Here is a 16,990-nt window from a genome sequence, read left to right as displayed (position 1 = left end):
ACTGAATGCCGCAAAAACTTCACAACAGATTTCAAAGAAGAGAATGCAAACGAATTTATAATCTAGCAATTTCGCTTCGAATTCGCCAATAGAAAACAAAATTACCTGTACGACGACTTATTAAATAACTTTTGGTGCGTTAGCTTAGCTTTAAAGTTCTACAACACCTTTAATTCTCAAGTGGCTTAGACTTAGACGTAGGCCAGTTATTTGATATAGTTTCGCCACTCTCCGTGTTTCTTTCAACATCTGACGTAATTGTTTGTTCAGGCCTCTAAGAGTACGGAGAAATTCCTGTTCATGAATAGCTTCGGACAATTTCTGAGAAAAAAGTTTCATATTTGAGAAAAGAAAGTGAAGTCAACACTAGCTACACGTGCTAAAGTGAGGTTCCATATATACAGCGCTCTCTGCGCGAGAATGACTTAGCCAACCTGAATCTATATTAATTTTACTGCGTATTCAGCGCAATCTTCCGCTCATGTTTCCTAGATTACACAATGTGATGTTAGCTCTATAGCTATTCTATCTAAGGTTTCTTGAAATATTGATCACTATGTGGATAGATCTATGCATATCAATTTGCGTCATTCTGCTTTCGAACTGTCGTGAAAATCTTGCCATATTCATGTTCATGTGTCAAGTACCAATTCCCTGCATGTCTGATCATAGCTAATATTCTCACAACCTATTCTGGGGTATTCATTACATGGCAGTACAAAGTTGGCATGCACGGCACACGACTTACAAATCCCGTACTTCAGTAATGGCGGTTGTGCCTGGTCGTGCTCAGCCAACTCTGGAAATGTCAGATCCAGCTGAACAAGATATGAAACATGCCCTACCAAGAAAGATGAATGAGTTTGCAGGTTCATTGGCTAGTAATCTGACATGGGCAGTGGGCAGTTGGAGCAAAGATATGTCCCACCTGTTGTCAGAGAACGCGAGACTGTCGGCGGAATTACAGGACCTGAAAGAACGGTGAGGTCTTTCATATACATTGTCTCGTGTTTTAACGTAAACAATCCCCTGGAATCTGATGTAGGATATTGCTGCTGAATGAATACTTTTAAGTATTCAAGAGTCCATAGGACACAATCCTCCGTAAGGTAATCATGTGTGATATGGCAAAGGTGTTTAATGTCCACTTAAACTACCGACAAATGAATGACAGACTAAGTATACAACTAGAGTTCTACGAACACATACCTTCGCCAAATAAACCATTTTTGTTATGTAAAATGATGACTGAAGACATAAATTCCTCATTTGCATATTTGGTATCTGCTTATGTTCCATCTATAATAAATTACATCTGTTACATTTATTGAAGTTCAATTATTCAAAACAAAGGATTTGCATAACATGTATATCATTATGAACATCTTTGCCTAAGTTACCTGCATGCCTAAAATGATGACAATCCGTCGTTCCTCTCTGTAGTTGTCCTCATTGGAATATCTTGACAAAAACGCAGATGAAAACTTGTCCCACTTTGTCATGGCGCTAAAAGCTATCTACCACCCAAATGTCAAGACCATATCATGTGATAGAATATTCTCATTAATTATGCAAATGTCCTCCTATCTTCCATAATTAGTATTTTGTCTTGTACAAAATTGTCTAAGGTACCTACATGTCAAAAATCATGAAAATCCTTTCTTGAGTTATCCTGAGTTATGAAACGGAGTGGGTTGATAAAATTTCACCATTAATTATGCAAATTAGATCCCAATGTACATAATCAATATCAAATTGTATCAGCATAGCAAAAATCATGATAATCCGTTCATCCTTTCTTGACTTATTCTCTTTCAAAGTCTGAAAGTAAAGCGGCTCATGCAGTTTAAAAAAAGCCGGTAGGGACCCTAACATACACCTCCTACTCTCTTTCCTCTTCCTCTGTTACTTGTACATATATGACAATTTTAGTCCTATCATGGCATGCAGTGGATGTATGAAGTTTCCTCATTAATCATTAGCATCTCATTACGTAAGTCTTCACTGAGGCTATCTACATACCAAAAATCATGACGATCCGTCAACACATTGATATTTTCCTATTAATTATGCAAATGAGGTCGTCATTTGCATAATTTATATGTATTTCTCTCTTTCACAGCTACAAATGTGACAAGTTTGAAAGTCCTATCATGGAATGCAGTAGATTTACAAACTTTCCTCATTGATTATGGAAATTAGCTACTGATTTGCATAATTAGTATCTCATTGTGTACATTGTCATTTGGGCAATCTACATACCAAAAATCATGACGATCCGTCTACACGTTCTGGAGTTATTCTCGTCCAAAGTTTGAAAGGAAATCGGCGCCTGCAGTTCGAACAAGCTGCTAGGAGGCCCAAACTCACAAGGGCTATCTATCACTCAAACATCACGACCACAGCATGTCCAAGACACAAGATATCAGAAATTGAAGTTCCACTGCAGTACATTAGCAAGCCGCTAGGGGACCCATTATCGAACTTGACCTTCGGTTTCCCAACCGCTAAATAACTACCAAATACCATGCAAAACGATCCACAACGACTCAAGTTATCTTGTACACAACCGTACACATACACAATCTCACCCCGCTGCAGTCCCGACGAATAGTGCCAGGTGAACCGTTTTTAAACAATACCTTCGTTCTTGCAACCACTACTCAAATACCAAATATCATGAAATTCCATCCACAGCTACTCATGTTATATACGATTGACCTACATATTGGGACACAACACAAATGATATACCCAAAATATAACCTTCTTGGTGAAGGTAATCAGTATCATAGGATCTTGACTTGTGGGTGCAAAGAAACGGACACAGATCCCCCAGACAAAAATAGAATCTCACCATGAAAGTCTCATCTTAGCAAAGACGGTTATTGTAGCATTTGCTCATAAGTTATTTAAATGACGCCCTAATAGATTTCAAATGCCGCAATGCCGTTATGTCATTACTTTGCCAACTATGCAAATTAGGGCTTTATTTGCAGAATTGATATCTATCGATACTCCTCTCTATCTCAGTTACCACATGTTTGAGAATTCTATCATAAAATGCAGTGGATTTATCAACTTTCCTCATTGATTATCCAAACTAGCTCATGATTTGCATGACTCCATTTATATCCAGGTATGCGTTAATTATAACACGGAACAGTAACAAGTGCAGAACCAGTGTAGAAAGCCGTAGCCTCACATCTGCATGGTATGGAGTCTCATCTGACAGACAGCTGATGTGCCGGACAAATCCCACATAGATCTTCTTTGTGAAATTCCGGTCAGCTCACACTCATCAAAGTCAACGACTGTTCCACGGTGTCAAAAAGGATTTCTGAAACATTACATTGCATATCAACAAGGTTATGGTGCAAACGAAACAACATGCGTTATCTCTCTCCATGTAATATTATTAAACAGACACACATGATAATAATGGCTGAATCCGAGTTAACCAATCAGGCCATCGCTAATACTAAACTTTGCATGCCTATTGGATAACTCAATCAATTGATTAGTGATCACTCACACCTTCACCTCGCCCCACAAATACCAGGTGGGGTCATTTCATTGGAACGCCGCGGGAGGGACCCACCCCAAAATTAAAAAGATAACTTGTTTTGAAGTGTTATTATATTTGGGTTGAATTTGTGTTATATTTGCCTTGAGTAAATGTCCCATGTATACCTATACCAAATTTCGGATTAGATCGTTGTAATACCAGAGCACATACAAGGGGCAAACTTATATAGTTTTGGTCTGAATATGGCCAAAAAACTTAGAAATACGGAGGGGGGCGTTATTGGCCCACTTTATCCTCGTGCCGAAATTCAGGTCGTTCGGCCTAGAATCGACGAAGATGAATCCATTTGAAGATTTGAAGAATGTTATATGCCAGGAGAATAAGAAGAAGAACGTGGCGAAAACAATATCTTACCCATACCATACATGCCTACGGGTATGGTGGAGTGACACGCGCGTTCACACCAAAACCCAACCGAGCTCCAGGAGGTTGATTACAAGGCTGACTGAAAAGTCGCCCATGAATGTATTTAACAAAGATAGGCAAATATATAAAAGACTGCTTTGCTATTAGAAAGAGTAATGAAACTCATGTATAGCCCAACTCGATTGTAACACTATATCAAAGACTTGTGTTAGCCCTTCTTGTTATGTTACTTAGGATATTAAGTCTTATTCTATAAACCTATTTTGTACTTTGTGTAACAGTCGTTGCCATACATTGTACAAATGTCGAGCAATAAAGTTCATACTATTTTTGCTGGTGCGTAGCACCAGCTCTGAGACAGGAGAAGCGGGTCAATGGATCCATGCATGGATGCATGCATGGATGCATGGATCAAGCAAGCCCTTCTTGTCTTATCCTTTGTTGGACCGCAGCAAAACGCCTGTTCAAAGGGAAAGTCACACGAAAAAACGCAATAAAGGATATTTCAGCTGTCAATATTTGCATTTCATTCTTTAAAGATAATTATTGGCGAGAGAAGCGGTTAGTCCAACCAACGAATGCATGAATGCATGGATCCACTACGACTCAATTTAACCAAACCCTTCTATACGCCCGATGACGTAATGGTGTCACCGTGGATTAAGGGCCTACGGCACTGGGTGAAGGTAGCAATTTGCTTCTGCAGCCGTAATTCGTGGGTTCGATCCCCACTTATGTCATTTTTTTTCTTTGTTAGACAAATCTCAGGTAATGTTTTTTTAATAGAAGACAGACCAATTCAGTAATTCGATGTTTAAAAACTCTTTTTTCATGTGATTTTGTTTAACATCCAGGCTTTTTCCAAAATACGCACCAGCCAGCTTTTTTGAGAAGCTTTCTTGTTTTAACCATAACTAGACTGGGTGTTTTCGACATTTCTTGCTGAATCGTCGGGCGGGGGTGCGTACGCGTGTGGCGGGGATTGGTAGCAAGGGGAGGGCGAAAGACCAATCACATATTCGCGCGGGGTGTCAGAATTTTACCGATGAGACGCCAAGGTGAAAACCACAATTTTTTAAAAATAAAAGTAGCGCGAACAGTTCAAGATTTACAGTAGATCCCAAATGGGCAATATATTTAGATTATGCTAATTTCAACCTTTTCTGAATAATCGGCAAGAAACTTTCGATCAAAGAACTTGGTATTACCTTTAAATATTTCACATAGATATGAGACCTCTTGTTTTGCCTGCCTTTCTTTCACTGAGTCATTTTCCAAGCTTTTAAGCAATCCAATGACACTTTCACTTTTTGTCTACTGAGTGCATCCTCCTCAAGGTCAAAGACACTCACATGACCACATTTTCACTGAAGCTTGCACCTGAGAACAATATAATTGATTGGTTGGTCAATTCTATCGGTGACACATAAGAATCAGAGACTTCTTCCTGTTGATATCGTTCCCATTTACTATGAGGTGTTTTTGTACCTCCATGAAATGTCATGGAGGTTATATATTACCCCGCGTTTGTGTGTCTGTCTGTGTGTAAACAAGATAATTCAAGAACGGTTGGCTGGATTGGTTTCATACTTTGTGTATTGGTAGGGTGTGATAAAAGCTGGAAAGGATTAGATTTTGGGCCCCCTAGCGGCTCCCCTTGGTACTGCAGCGCAACTTCCGGTTTTGCCATCTCATGTTCTGAACAAGCTATGGTCACGATTTTTGAGGTGTTAGATAGCTCTTGTGCTCAGAAATGAGCAACATAAGTTTTGCCCCCCTAGCGGCTATTCTGGGGATAGCAGGGGCATTTTGTCAAAAACTTCTGACGAGGATAACTCAAGAAGGGAACAACGGATTTTCACATTTTTTTGTATGTTGGTATGGTTGGACAATTTTGTACAAGATAAAATACTAATTATGCAAAAGAGGGGTACATTTGCATAATTAATGAGAATATTCAATCATTGCAGTTTTTTTTCAATGTATCTCTTGTCCTGGACGTGATATGGTCGTGACATTTGGGTGGAAGATAGCTTTTAGCGTCATGACAAAGTGGGCAAGCTTTAGTCCCCTGACATATAATTGTGGAACTGCAGGGGCTTTTTTGTCAAGACACTCCAAAAAGGATAACTGCAGAAAGGAACGACGGATTACCTGCATTTTACGTATGCAGGTAGCTTGGGCAAAGATGTTCATAATGATATGCATTTTATGCAAATGAGGACTTAATTTGGATAATCAATGAGGAAATTGTATAATTCCATTGTTTGCAATAACTGGACTTCGATAAATGTAACACTTGTTAATTATAATCGGTGGAACATATGTAGATATCAAATATGCAAATGAGGAACTTATTTGCATAATTAATGCAAAAAATGCAAAACAACTTAATCATTAATGATCTGAATTTGGGTAATTTTACTTGTGACATGTGTACTGTACGTTATTCAATGATGAACAACACAATGCATAAATCATGTTAATGTTAAGTCATTTGCATGAAATTAACAAAAGCTCTAAATATTCATGAAGGTATGAGGTCGCCGAACTCTAGTTTTTAAATCAATTCTTATTTTTGACGACCTACTGTAGCACAGCAAGTGTGGCATCTGAACGTGCTGTTAGAGACCGACAGAATGTGGAGGACATCACAGATCCCAACAGGCCAACACAGATTGGGCAACTCTATACCCAGTTCATTGATGGAGATCGAATGGATGCAGTCGATGCACTTCAGAAAGAGTTCCCAGATAAGCACTATGCAAATCATAGGCTTGTTTGTGAGATATTTGAGGTATGTTTACAGCATGTCCAACATTTGACTTTTGTGGAGAAAGTACATCGTACAACTCTGCATAATCTACAAGGGTATATAAGGTCTGTACCTCACCAAGAAATAAGGTGCATAATTTAATTTCATACAAAGTACAAAACCTTTCATGGATGTCATCAAGTCATTCGGACCATTATTTTGTAATCGCGAAGTAATGTTAGGTCAGGGAGAAGGGAAAGCATGACCTGCGGTACACATACTGCAAATCAACTTGCTCTGCCGAAACCCACTGGCAGAAATTGACTGCTTTTTATATAGGGAATCCTCATGAAACAATTGTCTTTAAAGATTTTATGACATGAGGAACTCGACGCACATAGCCCTGATCACAGTTCACTTTTGTTCAACTCACGACTTACCTACTGATATTCAAAAGAACATCGACTAGAAAGTAGCAACTACGTAACGTTACTGTCAATGATTTGAAATTTGGTGGATATTGATAACAGACTTCATACTACTAGTAGTACATGATTATGCCCCGAAATGTGTGTTACGTTTCTTCTTTCTCGATGAGTCTCCGAATCTATTGGTCCCCTCGTACTTCAGCACATACATGTAGATAACTTTACCAATTTGTTACAACATCTGATAGTATTTTTGCCATAATGTGACATATCATGCCATATTTTTCATACATAATGCCATAGTGTACAAATCTACATGCGTACTACCTTCCTTCTCGGTTAATAGCGAGGGAGCTTACTGAAAACTTCTATCAAAATTGTTTATTACAGGCAATTCTGTGTCATAACGTCGAGTAACTGAAAAATGGCAGTCACATGAATGGTACATGAACAAGCATATGTACAAGTGCACTAATTGGCATTATATTAACAAAACTTGACATATGACTTTAGTTCATGAACTGGATATCAAAATCAGAAAATAAATGCAATTAGATTTGCTCATTACTGGGTAAGCAAATATGAAAGAGAAAGAAATTATTTCCAGATATTTCCCTTTTTCAACTGTATGCTTATGCATTGCTTTATTGACTACAATTTGAAAATAGACATTTCCAGCGAAAAAAATGTGTATTTTGAGCTATCGCGAAAATTAAGCTGTGGTAATGTATGGCTTGCATAGTTTAACAGACCGTTTGGAGCTGTCCATTTTTGTACACCCAGACTATCTGATTTAAAAAGGTTGCCATTATAGTATGGCTATTGTCATAATGATTTTACCAATATGGGGTAAATAGATTATTCAGTAACGTTTTGATGATGTCATTATATTCTGTCTCAAACAGGTTGCTTTTGAAGTTGCAACGGTGGCAATCACAAGTGTACGAGAGCATATTCCAAGGACCTTGGTGAATCCAACATCTCTTCGCACACCATCAGTAAAATCACAGCAAAAGCAGCAAGCAGGCGAAGAACCTGTATGTTATACATAATAATATCATATTTATCTAAGCTGCGTTGTGAACATAGATTGCACAGAAAAGTAAATATGAAAACTGTTATGGAAAATTTCATTTTGACTGCACTGCATACATGTAGACAAACATGTTACGATTATGAAAATGGGGACATAACATTAATAGTAGGAATGTTCATGAAAATACATTCATCCTTTGATTCACCCTCTGTCAAAGTCTTCCATAAAACACCCCTGGTGCATATCCTTATATCGCCAATTGTGACCATGGCATGTCCAGAACATAAGACACTTATTAACAGGATGCATTATAGACTGGTATGTAGATTAAACGTAACTGACTGACATTGTATTTCATTCATGTCATTCCAGATTGAAGTTTACTTCAAATACACCACAACACCTGAATTGGAGAAACGCCGTAGAGATGCAGACATTAAGAACATCACTGATAGCATATCTGCCTATCTGAGGAGGACATCACGCAGTGTTGACATCACGGCTATGAAAGAGGTGCTAAATATATCAATTATTGAGTATCAAATGTGTAGTACACCACTACTAAATGGTTTAAGTGCTAAATTTGACATGCATAAATTTATAAACTTCAAAGCCCTATGACACCAAAATGTAGTATTGTAGAGATATTATAACTCAATTAACATGATTAACTTAAGTACCAGGTACTTGCCTAAATATGCACCTTTGTTCTGTAATTGAACATCGCACCATCACAAAATCATTCTTTGGTTTTTGGGGCAAAGGAATCCAATCAAGCGATGATGCTATGGCAAACACAGTGCTTATTATCGAAAAGCTTAAGACTTAAAGGTATTGTCATAAGAATATCACAATGTCTTGTATTTCCTTCACATTTTGATATTAACCACTGTTTGCTTCTCAAAATTATGTTCATTGCAAACCATAATGCAAGTCGTTGAACTGGCTACTTCATTTACTATCATGGTAGAATCGGAGTCATGATTACATTATCATGAATTAAAAACGCCAAGGAAGAGGATGGTGCGACGCTCAATAATAGGAAAACGGCACATATTTACTACCATTATGCACATTTTGGCTTCATACAATCTTGCTACAGTTGTAGAAGAGATTTTGACTAACCACAGGTGACGTTGATTAACGCATCCATCCACATCATCACAAGTCAAATAAATGTGAATTTAGTTGTTATTGAAATTGTCAAACTCTAGATTGATAGCAACATAAGTGAAAAGGATCATTTATAGCAATCATTGCAATGTACATTCGTTAGTCATTCACATGAGTCATCATAAGTTGGGCAAGATACTTATCATAACCTGCCTACCTGCCTACGTGCCTAGGCCAGTGGCTGGCCCCTTGCTCCCCTCCGTAAGATTTCTCCAGATTGCACGGTTCCTCGCACTCATTTCCGCAAACTTGATACTCTGTCCGATGTCCTTTGCAATTTGGTCCCTCCATCGCTTCGGGGGTCTCCCCCGTGTCCTGGACTTTTGGAAATCTTGATAGTATGCCTTGTGGACTAGTGTGTTTGGTGGCCTTCTCACCACGTGACCAAACCACCTTAGTCTTCTGAGTCTGATAGCATCGACGATGGTGTTTTCTATACCCAGTCTCGCTCTTATTTCAGCATTCGGAATATGGTCCCGGAGTGACACACTGAGAATCGCCCTTAGGCATATCATCTCGAAAGCTAACAGGAGAATCTCATCAGACTTTTTTAGAGTCCAGGTTTCACATGCATAAGTGGCAATAGGGAGTATAAGTGCTTGGAAAAGACGCATTTTAAGACATCTACTGAAACCCTTGCAGTTCCAAACTGTTTTCCTTAGCCTACCAAATGCGGATGCGGCTAGGGAGATCCTTCTCTTTATATCATTTGTGGTGCCAGGTACAACACTTCCTAGGAAAACAAACTCAGGGACTTTTTCAACATTTGTACCCTCTATGGAGATGTTTTCTTGTTCTATACTAGAGATGACTTTACACTTTGCTGCATTCACTTTCAAGCCCCATTTCTTGCATGCTACTTCGAGCTCATTTGTCGAGAGCTGAAGTTTACTGAATATAGCTGCTATAAGTGTAGTGTCATCTGCATACCTTTCCTCTGTGGATAGGTTATCATGGAGTTGAAATGTTGTGTCAAGACTTTTCAGCTCATCCATAACAAACTCCAGGAATATGTTGAAAAGGACTGGGGACATGAGGCAACCCTGTCTGACTCCTACACCGACTTGGAACCAGTTTGTGATCTGTCTATTGATTGTTATTGCGCTTTGAGTGTTCCTGTACAGTTCTTCAATAATATTTACAATTTTTGCCTCTACCCCAATCTCTCATCATTTTCCATAGAGCTTTCCTCCATACTGTATCAAAGGCGGCCTTGAAGTCAATGAAGAGGAAGTGAAGGTTAACCTTTCTTTCCTTAGCTTTCTCCAGGATTTGTCTTACAACAAATATGGCATCAACTGTGCCCCTACCACTTCTGAAACCAAACTGGGATTCTTTCCTTCATTCTGTCAAGAAGTATCTTGGAGAAAACCTTACCCGGAATTGACAAAAGTCATAAAAGTTATCATAACACTCAACATTAATGATGATCTTTCTTGTAGGATGTTCTGTCAGACATTGAGAAGAGATACCCACCTGAGAAGAGAAGTCTGCTATTCAAGAAATTGCGGCTCGTGCAGAACTTCATTTCAGATTGCTGCAAGTTGGCCTGGCAACTAGTAGTGCAGACCCCATCCATGCACATTCAGTATAATGATAGGACATTTGATAAGATGAAGCATGAGCAGTCAAATAAGCAGTCTTCCACAAGTAAATCTGCCACTAGTACAAGGATCCGTCATTACTTGTGGCCAACTTTGCTTTACAACCTGAATGGCAAAGTCGCCTGTAAGGGTATTGTGGTCACTGGGGATAGTGAAGTCTAGAGCCAAAATATGCATCCCAAAAACCCAATGCTAATAATATTTGCCACTGTTACTTCCTCTAGAAAAACAAGCTAACTAATCAATTGATTTGACTATCAACATGACTTAACAATCAGTCGTATATTGTATTTACATTAATATTAGTCAGGTAGTCAAATTGATGTTAATGTGCCACTTACCCTAGTTACTGTTAGATATCATGAAGCCTACATGTAAAACTGAAGGGTGACTCTCCTCCAGTGACACACTTTATTTCTCTTGAGAAAATAGATACTCTTTACCGAATTACATTATGTGACTGACTTATGATACACATGTACCATAAAGAAACAATAGTGCAAAATTGACTTAACTAAGGATATTTTTGTTTATTACGGCAATCTCCAAATAACTTTTCTTTAGATTAAGATTAAATAAATACGTGAGCTATTTAGTATCTTACAGTCAATAGCTTTGAAGTTTATATACACATGTAATACAATAAAGTACATGCAATTGCTAAACACTTTCATTTCAATTTGAAACATATGAGTTGATTGCTGTCTCTCATAGTCATATTTGATGCGTATTTGGCAGCTTAATGTTGACCAGAAGAAATGTTTCTATATTAGTCAGGATGAGGATAAAATTTAATGTATTGTTAAGGTCAGTCAGCAGTTAAAAGTTTCAACGTCATATTTCTCTTCTAAAGGATTTTTAGAAATGCTGACGTGAAGTGTTTCTTGTAATTATTCACCCCTCGATCCTACCTAAAGTAGCCTCTGCATATGTGCGAATGTTAGTCAGCGTACTGCATAATGTTAAAGGTTGTCACCATGAGTGTTTCTAGATTCTATATACTTGTTAAACGGTTAGGTAGCTGATTGATTGAATATAATTTTCATCGAACATTTAATGCATCATCTTATAACTGATGCTCACACTGTAATAACGTGTAATAACATCAAATTCAGAATAAAGTGTCAAATAATTGTAATGTAATGTGTGTTATTATATCTTTTGTTTGCATCAGCAATTCTAACCAGCAATGCGGAATCACGCAGAACTAAATTGATGTTGACTAGAAATAGACAGTATACATTTTGTCGAAAAGCAGAGTGAAGAGCGATTTGAAATCCCTACCTCACCTAACGTATGGACGCTTTACACTTGTTTCTTTTAAACTGTCGTACTATACATCGTAGTCTACTGTACTCTCGCAGGACAGCTTTCTGATGTTTATTTTGTACGAGAGATTGAGTGAATTGTGCTGCCTTCTATTGTTTGCGAAAGTAGAATACTATTATAGCAAACTGACATTAGCTGCAAATGTTCGACGTTTGATACGAGCAATAGCTTGTGGGTATTACATTACAAGCCATTCCAAATAGCTTCAGTTGGCCATTTCTGACCTCACGCACCGGTTGCTCTTGTAAGGTCTTTTGACCGAGACAGCTGATCCGTAATGCCATGCGAAACCAATCCTAGATAACAGTCTTATCAAATGGGGTATCTCACTGGTCTGCATGGTACGTTGGCGCCTGTTGGCGATTGACTTCGCGATCACGTATCGCGCCAATGCGCCGGCAATTGGCGCCAAGGAACGCCAATGCGCCACCTGGAACGGAGAATTTGTCTTAAAATGCAAAAGCTGTAAGTGGCAATACCGCGAACTAGACGCCAAACGTGAGCCAATGGGCGCGACCAAAACGCGAATCAACATATCTAGCTAGGTGGGTGCCTGGGCTAAAAGTGCCCAAGCCAGCCGTTGACTGCCGAACGACTTGTGTTCGGTCGGCCAAAGTTTGTGACTTCTGCTAAAAGACCCCAAGTTCCTGGATGAACATCGTAGCAAGCGGAATCCTATCCAATGGACCATGGTCCGGGTCCCTGTGCATGCTGGGAATGCAAGCAAATACGCCCACTGGAGTCGGGCGGCAAGTTAATTCACTACAGCAACATTACAGGTATATCCGCACCACACATGCGCCGGGTGACGCGTTTATCGTGGCTATGCGTCGCTTGCTTCACGTTTTACCTACAATTCCGTGATACTTTATGAATAGATTATAGATAATTCACAAAGATGGCCAGAGAAAGGAGTTCAACTTGACACTCTTTATGAGCTGAGGGAATCACACTTAAGTCACAGCGACGCCTAGCGAAAAGGCTAAAAGGCTATACACCGCATGTCTTCGAAATACCCGCCTCAAGATTCTCATTCTAAACATTTGGAAAATACATCATATATCGCAAAACACACAACAGAGGGAACCACGTAACGTGCTGTAATCCTTCTTCTTTCAAACGCTATTACAAAAGGGGTCGGACTTTATCAAAATATGACATCTTTGCCATGTATACATGTAATCTATAACCATTACGGTAAAATGCGACAAGACTGGTAGGAACGATACCGAACTGACACTCACCAAAAATAGCATATAGGTGATTGTAAATAACATCAGCTCTCTGTAAATATTTTCAGAATTTATATCTAAACTTTAATATGGACTGCTTGTCAAGATCGAGATGGTCCTAATGTGAAGCCCGTTAAGAGGTGCTTCAGGCAAACTGTTCCTCAGGACTTCGGCGCCCCTCGTCATGTGCCTGCTGTTGGCGCAGAGCGGTGTCCGCGCACAAGGCATCACGGGAGTGATGACGGGCAAGGGTCTGCATGGGGGTGCTGGGAGTGGTCTGGTTGTCGTCATCTGTAGATTTTTGCAGATTAATGAAGATTTATTTGCATTTGACTTTTTGTCTAAGTAGAAAGTTTATGTAACTCATAGCTAATAATATTTTATTACTTGCATGCATTGCAACAATTCAATGAAAAGATACCGGCTTGCAGCTAGGAACGTAGCAACTCTTCCAGTTTGCCCATCGAACCACAGTATATACAATATAACAAAGTGGGATGAATCATTTCAATGAATAAGTATATCCACCGTCATCATATTTGATGTTAACACTTTAATATCACCTATTATGATGATAAACTATCTTAGTTTACTATTAAACATCTCTACCTCCATCTGGAGTATGGCGTTTTAGCTTGCCGTCTTGCAGAGATGGGGCGAGAGAGATCATCGCTTTCTCGATGTCCGTCTCGATGGTTTGCGGCCGTCCATTCAGACGACACAGCGCGAACGCCATGACAACAATGGCGGCCACCAGGACAAGGAGCAGAGCCGCCATGATCAGGTATCCCATCATCACCTCGTGGTGTGAGATGATGATTCTGCCGTCTGAAATGGAGATCGATAATAATTTACATCTTATTCTGTTGAAATGATTGTCACTCCGCATATTCAATCACTTTTATTTCTGGATGATTGGGTTATTGAGATAGTTTTGTGAAAATGTATGACAATTGAACATTATGTAGTTTTACGTTTCGATGCCATATGAGCGAAGATTTCTACAGTTGGTTTGCTGCTATTCCAGTCGTCAAGAACATTTCATTGGCGAAAAGCGGTCAGTATGTCTGTATGACAGAATTTGGAACATAAGACACTGATTTAAAAGTTTAGAGGTGTACCTTCCCGAAATGCTTCACCGTTGTGGTTTGTCCCAAGATGGCGGTGTCGGTGTGTCGCTGTGGTCGTCTGTTCAGTCTGCTTTGCGAGTTGCTCTGCCAAAAAGTCTATAACAGCAGTAAAATATTTCTGTGTCAATTGTATGCTTCTCAAAATGAATGGATATGACGCACATTACTGCAAATTGAAGATAATGTAAAACAAAATCAGCATGACCGAACAAAGAAATCTTCAAGCAAATGGTCTAATGTTCTCTCCGTCCTTGAAAAGTCTCCTTGTCTCTGGATCTGTTTGTTAACGTCTAGTTCTCAGTAGTTCTAGGGGGACTTCCCTTGTATGTATGACGATACATTTTCTGTTTGTGCAGTGCTCAAAGCACATGTAATAAAAAGTCCCCTTGTATGGATATCTACTACCATCGTGCTGTGAGTAAAGTCCCGGGGGAATTCAGATATATGTGGCCTACTTTTCACACAAAAATGTGTTTTTACAGTGTAAAGATGTAAGCAATTTTGTGATATGGTGTTATCATTTTTCCTATAGTTTCTTGCAAATATTGCCTTCTGCTTCGAATCAAAATACGTCTGGAAATGGCAACATTGAATGATGTATATGTATGCTTGATACTTTGCATATTGATGACAGACTATCGGTGGCAGGTGTAAACAATTGGGCCTCTAGAGACTTGCATCTTTGCACAAATACTGAGCATCAAGGCCATTACAACATACACAGTCTCGTTCAGAAAGTTAACCCGGTGCAAATAAATCCAAGCCCAAGGTAGCATTTTCTGGCGGCATACCATCAACAACATAGTCTGCAAATGATTGTGTAGTACATGATTCTGTTTTCCAGTACTTGCATCCAGTTTTGGATATTAGATGACATACAGATCACCCTGCATACTCTCACATCCATAGGTATTAAATCTATTTTGAATGCAACATTTATGATACTGTTGCAACATGAAAAAAGAAAGAAAATAGATACCTGGACACTTCTCACGACATTCGTCCATCGTGCCCCTTGCCTCTTCGCAGAGCAGCCGACATGGCTCGCAATTTCGAGTGAACTGGTCATAATAGCGGTCCACGTCGCACTGCCCGCCATCCTTACCAGCGATAGGACTTCCAAAGGACGTTATCAGCAAAATGACCAGTAGTTTGGACGACATTCTCGTACGATGAGTCATCTTGTCGTGTGCGTGTGCGATCTGGGTGTGTTTTTCTGAACTGCGCCACTTGCTTCTATTTGGTGATGTGTTATGGGAAAACACAGAAAGCGAATGGGAATCCCCTAACATCACGTTACTAAGGCGTGCACGCACGTAAGGCCACAGCAAGTAAATTTTATGGATGACATCCTCTGCAGACTGCGAAAATAGTGCGATAGGGCGAAAAAAGACAAGATAGGTGAAAAAAACAAGATGGTTACATTTTCAAAACTAGGCATCATAAAGTTGTGATGACTGTTGTAAAAAGAATTAAATGGACAAAACATGGTATCAGAGCCTACAAGGCATTTATTCCTGTATTTAAGACATGTACTGGTGTGGTAAAAGTGACACTAGTGTGGTAGACTGGCATCACCGACAAAGTTGGTAACCACCCTCATAGCTTCCATATTGGTGTCACTTGTACAACTATCCAATAAGTTTTATTTCTACAACTACAATCCTGGGTACCTCGCAAGTGTCACTTCTACAAGTACAATTATTAGGCTACAACACAATATATTTGCTCATTTTGGTACTTTATCGTCATGTTGACTATCCCTGCAGAAGAAAAAACTTGTTTTTTTTTCTGAAATCAGGCGAAAATTAATGCGCGCGCTGATGTCATCCATAAGATTTGCTTGGTGTGGCCTAAACAAGTTAAACTTACTGGTATTCTTGTACTGTGACTTCCCTGTGTGACACATCATCAATATACTTCAGTTTCAAGTGAAGTCAAATGATTTTGGAATCCGTGCATTTATGCTGATCTCATGCTAATTATTATTATTATTGTTATTATTATTATTATTATTATTGTTATTATTGTTATTGTTATTATTAAGGATGGATTGCGATTTCCTTTGCTATAGGGATAGAATGTGTGAGCCATTGTGCTATAGCGCACATTAGAAGTTTGCTGCTGTTTTGTGGTTCGTTTTTTTTTTAATATTTACACCCCCTTTTTACCTTTAATTAGTAGAGTGGTCAATCCTTTATGAATCAAAAAGATATTGCTGCAATAGACTGCAGATTTTCCTAGATTTATATACACGTACATGACTTTGTCGTTCTTATATAGAAGATATTCTAGCGACTTCTAGTGAAATACCTTCCTGGCTTTCAAGTATTTACAACAGGAACACAC

General features: G+C 39.0%; 2 protein-coding genes across 2 annotated transcripts; one reads left to right on the top strand and one right to left on the bottom strand.

Annotated features, from left to right (window-relative positions):
• The first annotated feature begins 782 nt into the window (after window positions 1–782).
• LOC118424872 lies at window positions 783–12,000 on the top strand. Its single transcript, XM_035833682.1, has 5 exons — window positions 783–981; window positions 6,550–6,751; window positions 8,043–8,174; window positions 8,546–8,686; window positions 10,789–12,000. The coding sequence occupies exons 1-5, from the start codon at window positions 806–808 to the stop codon at window positions 11,110–11,112; spliced, it is 975 nt and encodes a 324-aa protein (XP_035689575.1). The 5' UTR covers window positions 783–805; the 3' UTR covers window positions 11,113–12,000.
• Window positions 12,001–13,375: 1,375 nt separating this feature from the next.
• LOC118405699 lies at window positions 13,376–14,335 on the bottom strand. The gene is made up of 2 exons (XM_035805756.1): window positions 14,121–14,335; window positions 13,376–13,802 (listed from the first exon to the last, which is right to left on the bottom strand). Exons 1-2 carry the CDS (start codon window positions 14,305–14,307, stop codon window positions 13,657–13,659), a joined length of 333 nt encoding a protein of 110 aa, XP_035661649.1. The 5' UTR covers window positions 14,308–14,335; the 3' UTR covers window positions 13,376–13,656.
• Window positions 14,336–16,990: the final 2,655 nt, after the last annotated feature.

Source organism: Branchiostoma floridae, chromosome 1, assembly GCF_000003815.2.
Source record: "Branchiostoma floridae strain S238N-H82 chromosome 1, Bfl_VNyyK, whole genome shotgun sequence".
NCBI classification, from domain to species: domain Eukaryota; kingdom Metazoa; phylum Chordata; class Leptocardii; order Amphioxiformes; family Branchiostomatidae; genus Branchiostoma; species Branchiostoma floridae.
Note: the sequence above shows the minus strand (reverse complement) of the source record. Positions and strands in the feature narration are given on the sequence as shown.